Below are 12,560 nucleotides of genomic sequence, written 5' to 3'. Positions count from 1 at the left end.
TGGCTCGGCTCTGGCTCGAACCCGGTTCCTGGCTCGACTCCTCGAGCCAAAATAAACCTCTCTCTGGCTCTCTCCCGCCTTAAAATTGCATCTGTTCAATAGAAGTTAATGGGGGACAATACATCATCCTAATCCATATTATTATTCTTTTTTTTGATAGAATCTCCCTCCTGCCTCTTAAAACGCTGCCATGTGTACATTAGTGAACTAAGAGGCCAGACCTTTCCCAGGTCAGCCCTGTGTATGGACCAGGCCGATATCAGGCAATATTCAGGTCCATGAAATCAAAGACAGATTGTTATCCAGCCGGTATCCTGAACTCCGTCTTTGAAGACACTTTAATCCATAATTATGAAGTAAAAGGAGTTTCGGTCAAATAACATATGTGCCTAAGAGCACACAGTTTTCGCTGGGAAGCTGCTGTTTATCCAGGATTTCTGGGTTCACTGTGTAAAGATCAGCCACTAAGTGGATATTTATTTGTTTTTCCTTTTTAGTGTTAATGATTTGCTTTTACCTTTTTCTGCAGTTATTACATGTTACATGCTCAACCCAAAGTTATGTACAGGACCACTACTTACATTACACAAGGTCACATTCATTTTTTTAGGCACAGTAAAATTAAGATCATGGCAAAATTCACCTGGAAATAGACCAAGGAAATTCTGATAACATTCGTACCTTCACCAGTATTCCTTATTATGACCAGGGACCAACTAGACAACCTAGTCATTATATTTGCCATTGTCCTGAATCAACGGGTCTTTCCTGTTTTCTACCCTATTGCTTTACGTTGCACGAGATGTTATGTATACGTGATTTACCTGCATTTATCTTTTGTATAATTAACCTCACTAATTGTAAAGCGCTCTGATATCCGCAAGGATCTTGTTCGCGCTCTATGAAACTTTCAAAATAAATAAATAAGGTATTTGCCCAGAGTCACAGGATGTTGAGCTGCTGCAGAGAGTCGCACCTGGTTCCCAAGTTTCAGAGTCACGTTCAGGGTAGAGCAAGGATGGCAGCAGAAGCCATATCCCATCCGTCGTATTACAAGTTCCATAGGCTGTATGCACTTGTGGTATAATGAACGGGACATCTGCCATGGTCGTGACAGATATCCCATCCGTCATATTACAAGTTCCGTAGGTTGTATGCACTTGTGGTGGAATGAACGGGACTTCTGCCATGGTCATAATAGATATCCAATCCGTCGTATTACAAGTTCCGTAGACTGTATGCACTTGTGGTATAATGAACGGGACATCTGCCATGGTCGTGACAGATATCCCATCCGTCATATTACAAGTTCCGTAGGTTGTATGCACTTGTGGTGGAATGAACGGGACTTCTGCCATGGTCATAACAGATATCCAATCCGTCGTATTACAAGTCCCGTAGACTGTATGCACTTGTGGTAAAATGAGCGGGACATCTGCCATGGTCGTGACAGATATCCCATCCGTCGTATTATAAGTTCCATAGGCTGTATGCACTTGTGGTAGAATGAACAGGACATCTACCATGGTCGTGGCAGATATCCCATCCGTCCTATTACAAGTGCCCTAGGCCAGTGGTTCCCAAACTTTTGACTCCTGAGGACCCCCATCGAGTCACCACTGGAAGCCGGGGACCCCCAAGCAATTTGTATGAGTTAAATTTAAAATATTAAAACAGTAATTCGAAAAAAATACACATGTGCACACAAAACAAATACTCAAAGTACTTAGGCGCAGATTTACAATAAGTGACGCGTCCATGCATTTCAGCAGAGATGCGCCACTTATTGTGCACCATGCCTCCGCCACCATTGATGCGCCGCATTTACAATGCTGCGCCTCATGGGGCAAAAAAGCACAGATGCATGACGCACCTGTGCCGTAAAGGTGAGGCATTGCTGGAGTTGCGCCGCAAGCGCGACACAGCACCAGCAATGCTCTGGGGGGCCCTATCTTGTTAATGCTGCGTCAATCCTTACGCCTGCTTCAAGCAGGCGCAGGGTTTTGACGCAGCATGGGCCCCAAAGTGACTGAGTGAAATTTTGTAGATTTCACTCAGCCACTTTTAGGAGGCGTTCCTGCGCCGGAACGCCTCCTTCTGGCGCAGGGCTTTACAACGTGGCACATCTCCCAGATGCGTCATGTTGTAAATACCCTGCACCATGGTGCGTCTTTTGCGCAACTGCTGCATCACGAAAGTGACGCAACAGCAGCGTAAAAGAGGCGCAAGAGGATTTTGGGCCAGATGTACGACCATTCATTTAGCGCCTCGCAATTGGGGACACATTGCGAGTGGCACATTGTGAGTCGCTAAAATGAAATGTACAACAGTGTGTTTAACACTGTTTCGGATTCTCAATGGGGTCGCAAATTGCAAGGTTCATTAATATTAACGAGTCTCTCGCAATTTGCGAGCCTACTGGGAATGCCAGCCCTCCTAGGTGTGGTGGCCTGCTGGGCTCCGTAGGCCACCATGTCTGGGAGTGCTTTTAAATAAAGCAGTTAAAAAAAAATGCAGCCCATTTACCGTGCATTTAAAACAAAAACAAAAAGAAAATGAAAGTTTTCGTTTCATTTTCTAAGGGCAGGCAGAGGTCCCTGGAACCACTGCCTGCCCTTAAAAAATAATTCTGCCTGCATTTGCAAAGGGGAAGGGGTCCCCTGGAGACCCCTTCCCATTTGCGAATGCATTACCATCTACTTGAAGTAGGTGGTAATTGCGAGTTTTTTGCGACCGCAAAACATTTGTACATGGTTTTAAGACTCGCTATTTGGATGGGAATGCCCCTTCCAAATAGCAAGTTGCAAAACCTATTTAGCGAGTCGCAAACAAATTGCAACTTCGCGAAATAGGCAATGTACATGACCCAATACGTTTTTGCCTGTGAAAGCGGGTTCACGAACCCGTTTGCGCATATAAAAACGGATCGTACATCTGGCCCTTAGTATTTTATATTGAAGTAATAGCCCCTCTGTCACATGTATTTAATTTGTTTTATAGCATCTCTCATACCACTGTAAGATGTCAGAGCACTTCACATCACACACATATAGAGACATTGAATCATACATGTAAATCAGTGTGTATATAAAATGTTTAAAGAGTGCTTGGTCTGGAAAAGCACAAACTCAGGATTCAGAACATAACTCAGTGGCTAGCACTGACTTTAACATTCAAAATGTATTTCCACCAAAATAAATCTTTTTAGCAGCATCAGGATAATGAATAACTGGGAAAAACAAAAGTTACTAACTGGTACCATGCAGTTTGCAAGCAGCTCTTTGATGACAGTTTATAGGTCCCTCTGCTACATTACGATTGTCACTTATGAAGTGCACAGTAACAAAAGAATCTCTGTGACAAAAGCAGTAACCAGGAACTTATGCACATAAAAGGCAGCTTTTTAAAATGCATGTTACACGTTCTTTGCAGTAGGCACATTAACCCTCTGTGCTACATTAGTTAAGTCAAAGCTGCCACTAAACAAAACTCTCCTCACGCTCCAGCAGGTACATTAATCACTGGCTTTATCTTGACACTTTTATTGTTGCTGCAAAGCTGCTAATTATACAAGAAACTTTTCTGTGCTTTTAAAACTGTTGCCTGCGGACCCCCTGGGAATGTGTCACGGACCCCTGGGGGTCCGCGGACCACAGTTTGGGAAACACTGCCCTAGGCTGTATGCACTTGTGGTAGAATGAACGGCACATCTGCCATGTCACTTCTCAAATGTGGTCTATTGAGTGAAGGCGCTCTGGGGTATAATAACAATAGGTCACTACCTTGGTGAAGGTTTCAGTGAGGCCCATGTGATAGGCTGAGTGACGGGCCCTATAGTATATCCCTTCCCACGCTTTGTGACTGAGTGTCCTGCCCAGTTCCCTTTCCCAGTGCGCCCGTCCGGAACTATAAGTGTGAGCATGTCTGGCCTGCAGCATCCTATATAAATCTGATATTAGCTTTTTATCTGGCGTGCGCGTAATAAGCCACAGCTCATAGGGGAGAAGATGTCTATCAGCCATAAGGCAGACTTGATCACTGAGTTCCCAGTACCGTGCTTGCAAATACCGAAGCCTCTCTGAGTTCCTAGAAACCTCCAACCTGCTCCACCCCTCACACACTGGCTTCCGGCCTAGACAGAGCACAGAAACTGCTCTGCTGGCGGTCGTTGAGGAAAGTAGGAAACTGCTAGATGCCGGAGGAGCAGCAGCGATCATTCTATTAGATCTGAGCGCAGCCTTCGACAAGGTTAGTTAGAAGTATCTGGCACCGCCCTGAGCTGGCTGCGCTCCTTCATGGAAAGCTGTACGTTCCAGGTCTTATAAGATGGCATGAGTTCCAAACCTTGGCTCCTCCAGTGCGGCGTCCCTCAGGGTTCGTCGCTGAGCCAGACACTTTTCAACGTGTATATGGTCCCCCTGGCATCTATTGTAGCTCCTTTTGGGATCCATATGGTTACCTACGCCGATGACACCCAACTGGTTGTAGCCCTAATCCAATCCGCACCTCACTCCACGATGTTGAAAGCCTGTCTCACGGAAGTGGTAAACTGGATGGGGTCCTTCCATCTGAAACTTAATGGAGGTAAGACCGAGATCATGACCCTGGGTAACTTTGATAATTCTGCCCTTAGAACCATCTGGCCAGCATGCATGGGTTCAGTCCAATCCCCCAAGCCTGAAATAAAGTGCCTGGGCATCTGGCTGGATTATAAATTGACATTCCAAATGCAAGCCAGCAAGATAGTGGCAACCTGCTTTGGCTTAATCAGAATGGCTAGGAAAGTGCTCCCCCTGCTTCCTCCCCAAGCCAAGAAAACCATGGTCCAGTCCATTCTGCTCTCCAGACTGGACTATGGTAATGCGCTCTACCTAGGATCCCCCACCTCGGTAATCCACAGACTGCAGGTTATCCAGAACTACGCAGCCAGACTATTGACGGGAATGCCAAAACTGTCCTCCGCAAAACCCGCTCTCCGTCTCTTGCACTCTCTGCCAGTGAAAGAGCGAATCAGTGTTAAATCCCAGTGTATTGTTCATAAATCACTTCAGGGGCTAGACCCGCCTCTGATCTCAGCCATGGTTCAAGCCTTACAAAGCTACGAGACAGCTGCGCTCGGGTGCCCTTCATGTCATCGTAACCCCTAGAATAAAACGTGCTAGAAGTGGTGGCAGACGCTTTTCCCTGAATGCAGGCAGACTCTGGAACGCTCTGCCTCTCTACCTCCGGACCGAATGCAGTCACCACTCCTTTAGGAAACCGATAAAAACCTTCCTATTCCCTTAAAGCATTCATTTGCTCTGTCTTCTGGACCAGTAGGTTAGCCTAGCGCTGGGAGGCTCCCGGGTAGCCATGTGCTCTATAAATTCCCATTCATTCATTCATTCATTCATTCAGGTGTTCTGGTTGTGATGACCCTAAACGATGCAACTGGATGTTTAAGGGGAGCAAATTGATTTCAATCAAGTTGAAGGTGATGAGGTTATATTTCTTTAGACCCTTGGTAGGACCTGCTGATATGAGTAGGATACCCTCATGCGGGACTAGCATGGCGTTTGGGAGGCCATCAAGGAGCGCACTGCAGCGTGCACAACCACCATCCGGACGGTTTGAACAGCTGTCCTGAAATTGTGTTCAGGGAGAGTGGTTTATCTTTCTTTAGTAGAGGGAGATGGTACCAGGCTTTTTTTGCTTTCTTAGCAGTGTGTTCCTTGAGGGTGACATTGATGGTTAGGGTGCATCTAAGTGACCTGGCATTCAGTGAAAGTTGGGGTTTACATCAGTTCAGATTCATGTCTCTTGATACAATGGCTTTGTCATATTCCTACCCTCCCTCTGGTCTCTCCTCAAGACCCTCCTCTGCCTGACTAGATAAGTTGCAGGCAGTGTTTGAGGTGTAGGGTGGCTGGAGCAGAGGAGCCTTTCAAGTAGAGTTGAGTATCATTGACATATTGGTGACTCTTGATGCTGTTATAACTAATTATAGCCCCGAGAAGCTCCACGTCGAGGCTGACGATCACAGGAGGCAAGTGGGGTTGAGCTTCAGGTAAAAACTGGACAAGATTGACACCCAGATTAAACCCCATTTTATAAAGTACTAGAAAGCCGTATTTAAATTAAGAGTACTGTATTCACAATAACAGCTGTTCAGTCAGTGTCTCCCACCTGAATCTCAACTGACATTCCAACCGTCAGTGGAAACTTGGTAAGTACCAAGACATAGCAAGAGCGGGGAAGCAGAGTGAAGCAGAAAGGAACAGGAAGAAATGGAAAGGTGATAGCATATAATGGTTGCTAAACTATAAATTACAACACCCCACAAGACCTTACTCCTGCCCCTTAGCCTCCGACTGCTGCCTTACCTTCCTTCCTGCCTGTGTTTGTATTCTCCTGTCACCCTTTTATCCTTTCTCTCCTTCTTTCATTCCACCCTTTTGAGCCCACTTTTTAGGTCTCGTCTAAGCCATCGCGTTAGCGATGCTTTGGCGAGATAAGGGGCTTTCAAAAGTGCTCCCAAAGGCTAAAGGCGGATGAGGTACAGTGCCTGTGCGCCGGGCGCGGGCACCATTTGTCCGACTTCAGCCTTTGTAATCACTTTTGCGGCCACTTTGATGTTCTCAGTGAGCCGCGTGGCCCTTCCTTTTCCCACTTCCTGCAGTCATTCAGCATAACTTTGTCTTACCACCAGATGGATGTTTATTCTGAGTTAATCAAGGCATAGTACACTGTATAATGTATCTGAGCGCTTGGCCTTTCCTTCCTGCCTTGAAGTCGGTGCGCTTTTAGAGCATCGAGTTCCTCTACAGTTCCCACACTAATGAAAAAGTGAATAGTGTTTGCGAATCGCCTCCAGTTTGACAGGAAAAACATTGTGCGCTGAAGCAGTCTCTGAACTGGATCAAACGTTCACAGAAATGAAGATCCTCAATATTAATTTATTTCTGTATCTGTCGGGACGTGTGCTGGGGACAATACATGCAGGTATAAGAAATCTGGTATCACTCGATTTCTCCGCTGATGTTTTTGAGACTGAATTCTTGCCATTAATATAAACGTGATGCGTTTTGTGAAACATCACTTTCAATGATACATGAAGGCCGCGCTTCTCACCTGTCCTAATAGCACTGCTGACTATCCAAATGCACGTAAGATTTTTATGCTTCATGCTTGCTGGCTCTAGACATGTAAAAGACCCATTCCACTCCAATTCATAGACCGTATGCTGCCCAAGTGACCACTGTTTGAGCCTAAACCTTCATTTCCTGGTGAGAAGGCCCTTTATGCATTATCTGTGGCGACGACAAAGAAGCAGCATTTCAAAGGAACTGCTACTGGCACAAGTGGGCCTAGGAATAGGTTATGATAGCGGATAACTAGATGGAACGCTGTCTTTGTTAACTGGCAAATGCATTATAGCACACTTTGATGCAGGCCCTTAGGGCACCTCTCTGGTGTGCTGTAGGACACTTAAAGCAACCTAAATAACAATCGTAGTGTTTTAAGTGCCTAGAAGCACAAAGTGACCGTGTGAAAGGTACTAAGTTTCTTCATGCTGAACACAATAAGTAGGCTTCAGAGCCTCACGAGACTCCCATTTGGCAGATAATTTCAAAACTGATTGTTTTAGATCTCATGAGATTTCATGTACGGGGAGTAAATATTTTTGAAGAATGAAGGAGTGGGTGCGTAGCAATGCTTTGATCAAGAGGATGTATACAGCCTAGTTTCATAGACAAAGCTATTATGCTGGACAACTGTTTCGTTAACTTGATACTGCCAGTTTGACTCACAACTCCGTTTTAGCTTTATGCAAATAAAATGAAGACCCCAGTATTAACAAGCACCACCATCGGTTCTTAATTCTCATAACGTAACTATATCGATTGGCTTGGATGCCACCTGTAGAACATATTGTATATTCCTCGATCGAGTCCAACGAGTGCTGCCACCGCTCCATCATTAAGGGCTGTTAGAAGCTCCTCGGAAAATGCTTACTGCTCTAATTAGCGACTGTGTGTTTGCTCCACATGTGTATCATTAGGTGCCACTGGGGACGCACTGTGACATATCTGCCTGTCAGACCCCGTCCGCGTGCTTTGTGTGTGTGTGTCAGTTTTTGACTCGATTAGTGTGTTCTGGGTGTGCATCAAGTGCACTTGTGTATTTTTGAGGGGCCCGAATCTGTGCAGCTGCTCCATATGCATGCGCGTCTCAGTACATTTTATTTGTGAGCGCGCAGCGGAGTTCACATTTTGCATTTGGACGTAGGGACGTAGGTTCACCTAAGTGGATACGTCAAATTCACACAAACATGTTGTATCGGTGCACATGAGCACACTTCACCCCACCGCTCCCTGCTCAGATTCCCTTAGTCTGTTGAGTTGCACAGGAAGCCCTACATTCCTGCTTACTGCACCAGATTTTCTTTTTTTGCTCCGGGGCATGGGGCAGGGATCGTGTTGGAATCTGATTCTTCTTTTACCGAATGCTGCCCATCCCCCATTCTGCCACTTATGGGTTCACGCGCTCACATGGCCACCTCGCAGCATGCAGTTGGTGTTGGAAGAGAGGGGCAGATGATTTTTATGTTCTCCATGCATTTGTACGCTATGGGGAGCTATTTTAACGCAGCTTCACTCAACTGCGAACCGGATGACTTGGACGCCAGGAATGTGCCGTTCCGCCTACAAGTAGGGTGAAGAGAGTCCACCGTTGAATGATCTGGATACCTCAGCGCAACTCATTCTTCTTTGAAGTCTCTTACGTAGTTGCCAACTGGAGGTCTGTCGTATGTGAGACCGCCATCCTTTTAGACAAAAGCGCTTTGTCCACATGTTTTTTTGAGCACCTACATAGATGACAAATTTACCCACACGTTCCAGAATGCATTCTGCTGCATGGTAAAAAGCCCAGACTGGCTGAAAGTGTTGCACTTGTCCAGGGCCGGATTTAGCATTGGTGGCGCACATCAATTAAGTAGTGGCAATTTTAAAAGGCTACATTCTATGCTGCTCGGGTGTATGTGACACATGGAGGAGGGATTTGAAGTGTGATACTTCATGTTAAAAGTCCCCCCCTCCAACCACAAATGGAGCAGTGGGTTTCTTAGGACACATGTTTATTTATGTTTCCATGCTCGAGTTCCAATCTCTGCTCCATAATTTTTAATTTATATATAGTATTCATATATTAATTCTATATGCGTGCTACATGGCAAAATAATTACAAGGTCCCAAAGGGGAGACCTATTGGCTATGCCAATGCTTGTTCTCCTCACTCTTAATCATGTACAGCTCCCGTTCTTTCTTCCATATTATCTGACACCCCCTTTACCTTTACTATACCCTTTCTCCCTCTTTGTTCTCCTTTAAACCTTACCTCTCTCTAGCTCTCCCCTTTATCCCTTCTGACCTGTTGCAGCCACCTTCTCCCCTACATCCGGTTTACTTTTCTTTCTTTCTTTCTTTCTTTCTTTCCTTCTTTCTTTCTTTCTTTCTTTCTTTCTTTCTTTCTTTCTTTCTTTCTTTCTTTCTTTCTTTCTTTCTTTCTTTCTTTCTTTCTTTCTTTCTTTCTTTCCTCTCTTCTACATCTCTCAAGCCCCTCTGCCCAGGGCCTCCACTCTTCATCCTCTTCTAGCACTTTTCTCTTTTTTACTACTTCAAAAGTACAACTCCATTTTCAGTTTTCACTTTTGTCCCTTCCTCTCTCCTTCTGAGCCTCTCTTCACTCTCCTCCCATCTTCTCCTCAGTCCACCGTTCTCTGCATTCTGCTCCCACTCTTTCCTTCCTCTTGACACAGTCCTCCTTCCTTCTTTCCCTTCTGCCTCTTCCAGGGCCCTGCTACGTTTACCTTACCTATCTCCTAATCTGCTCCCATACCTTCCGTCACCCCTTTCACTGCCTGCTCTCGTTTCTACCCCTTCATGTGTGATCCTGAAGCCACCAATTTCCTCTTCTGCATGAATTCCTCACCTCTCTCCCTCACTACTCTGCTCTCACCTACCCACTTTCCCTCTGTTCCTTCCCCTGACTACCTACAAACACTGCACCGTTGTAGCCATCTGACCCCTTTCTTCTATCCTCCACTCTCACTGATTGCTGTACCTCTGCTACTTGCATTTCCCCTTCCCTCCTGCACACAGCTTAGCTCTCGCTTGATAAAAGGAATCTTCTTTCATCACCACATCTCTTTCCCTCTCACCCCTTCACTCTCCTCTTCTTCTGAACTCCCTGTCTTTCTACTCACACCGTATATCTTGCTGCACATTGCTAATCAATGACGTCTCTGCAAAGGCCACACACACACAGATGTAGCTCCTCATCCCTGGCCCGGCTTCCATCTCCCTCTTCTCTAAATGTTTCTTTTTCCATAGAGATGAATGAAAGAAGTATCCTTTGCATCCCAAAGCCACTGTCCCCAGGAATGGCCAATGCATGATCTAACGTTGCTTAAACAACACCAGAATCTGTACATTACTGGCTGCCTTGTGTCCACTCCCTTGGCCCTTGTGGTCTGTTGCACACTGTGTCACCACAAACTACCTGCAAAACAGCTCAAACATTCTCTGCTTCCATTCAAAAAATGACAGCTCAATGCATTGAATCAGCTTATAATATTTCTTTTTGCCAATTTAATTTTATTAACTACTTTCATTTAATTCTACAGGGTGGTAAAGTATCACTGCTTAATAAAGCTCCAAAATGAATGTAGAAAACGCTTGACTCACAAAATAAAGAACTGCAGATAAGAATCCACCTGGCCATAAGGAGACTGTAACCTGTGAGAGATGTCATTCAAGGTGCAATAGGAATGCTCAAGGAAGGTTTGTAGGATGACTAAGCTAAGCTGCCTATTGAGATGACAACATATGAGCTCTGGACAGAAGTGTTAAGAACAGGGCGTACAGTCTATGTGAGAGGTTAATTGTGAACTTTATCTAAACCTGTCCTGGCACTGGCTCAATTTCTTACTTAATATGGCAAATTCACAAGATAAAAACCAATGTGAAGACAATTCCAGAACGAAATCTTGTATGTGTATTAAATATGAGAACAATTTTAGTCATCAATCCAGTCTCATTCAACATGAGAGAATCAACACTGGGGAAAATCCTAATCAGTGCTGTGAATGCCAGAAAAGCTTCAGTCAGAAAGTCAGTCTTACTTCCCATATGCAAACTCACACTTTAGAAAAACCTTATCAGTGCTCAGAATGCCAGAAAAACTTTATCCAGAGAGTTAGTCTCACTCGCCATGAGCGAATCCACACTGGGCAAAAGCCTTATCAGTGCTCGGAGTGCCAGAAAAGCTTCAGTCAAAAAAATAATCTCACTCAACATGAAAGAATACACACTGGAGAAAAGCCTTATCAGTGCTCTGAGTGCCAGAAAAGCTTCAATCTCAAAGTCAATCTCATTCAACATGAAAGAACACACACTGGAGAAAAGCCTTATCAGTGCTCTGAGTGCCAGAAAAGTTTCAGTCAAAAAAATAATCTCACTCAACATGAGAGAACACACACTGGAGAAAAGCCTTATCAGTGCTTGGTGTGCCAGAAAAGCTTCAATCTCAAAGTCAATCTCATTCAACATGAAAGAATACACACTGGACAAAAGCCTTATCAGTGCTCTGAGTGCCAGAAAAGTTTCAGTCAAAAATCCAGTCTCATTAAACATGAGAGAACACACACTGGAGAAAAGCCTTATCAATGCTCGGAATGTCAGAAAACTTTCACTCTCAAATCCAGTCTCATTCAACATGAAAGAACACACACTGGACAAAAGCCTTATCAGTGCTCGGAGTGCCAGAAACATTTCCGTCAAAAATTCATTCTCACTGAACATGAGAGAACACACACTGGGCAAAAACCTTATAAGTGCTCTGAGTGCCAGAAAAGCTTCAGTCACAAAGTCAGTCTCATTTGACATGAAAGAACACACACTGGAGAAAAGCCATATAAGTGCTCTGAGTGCCAGAAAAGCTTCAGTCGCAAAGTCAATCTTATTCGACATGAAAGAACACACACTGGAGAAACCCCTTATCAGTGCTCTGAGTGCCAGAAAAGTTTCAGTCATAAATTCAGTCTCAATCAGCATGAGAGAACACACACTGGAGAAAAGCCTTATCAATGCTTGCTGTGCCAGAAACATTTCAGTCAAAAAGTCCATCTCGTTCAACATGAAAAACTACACACTGAACAAAAGCCTTATCAGTGCTTGGAGTGCCAGAAAAGTTTCAGTCAAATATTTAGTCTCACTAAACATGAAAGAACACACACTGGAGAAAAGCCTTATCAATGCTCGGAGTGCCAGAAAACTTTCAGTCACAAATCCAATCTCAATCGGCATGAGAGAACACACACTGGAGAAAGGCCTTATCACTGCTTGGTGTGCCAGACACATTTCAGTCAAAAAGTCCATCTCATTCAACATGAAAAAATGCACACTGGAGAAAAACCGTATCAGTGCTCGGAATACCAGAAAACTTTCAGTCTCCGATCCTGTCTCAATCAGCATGAGAGAATGCACACTGGAGAAAAGCCATATCAGTGCTCTGCGTGC

General features: G+C 44.8%; 1 protein-coding gene across 1 annotated transcript in view; it reads left to right on the top strand.

Annotated features, from left to right (window-relative positions):
* Positions 1-372: 372 nt before the first annotated feature.
* The window catches only part of LOC144806204 (uncharacterized), a 109,490-nt gene continuing 97,302 nt past the window's right edge, over positions 373-12,560 (top strand). The window contains 2 exon segments of the mRNA XM_078672614.1: positions 373-468; positions 10,667-12,559. Coding sequence (XP_078528740.1) covers positions 10,977-12,559 — 1,583 coding nt within the window. The 5' untranslated portion in view covers positions 373-468; positions 10,667-10,976.

Source organism: Lissotriton helveticus (genome assembly GCF_964261635.1).
Source record: "Lissotriton helveticus chromosome 1_1 unlocalized genomic scaffold, aLisHel1.1 SUPER_1_unloc_53, whole genome shotgun sequence".
Classification (NCBI taxonomy): Eukaryota; Metazoa; Chordata; class Amphibia; order Caudata; family Salamandridae; genus Lissotriton; species Lissotriton helveticus.
The sequence above is the reverse complement of the archived record's forward strand: the minus strand, read 5'-3'. Positions and strand labels throughout refer to the sequence as shown.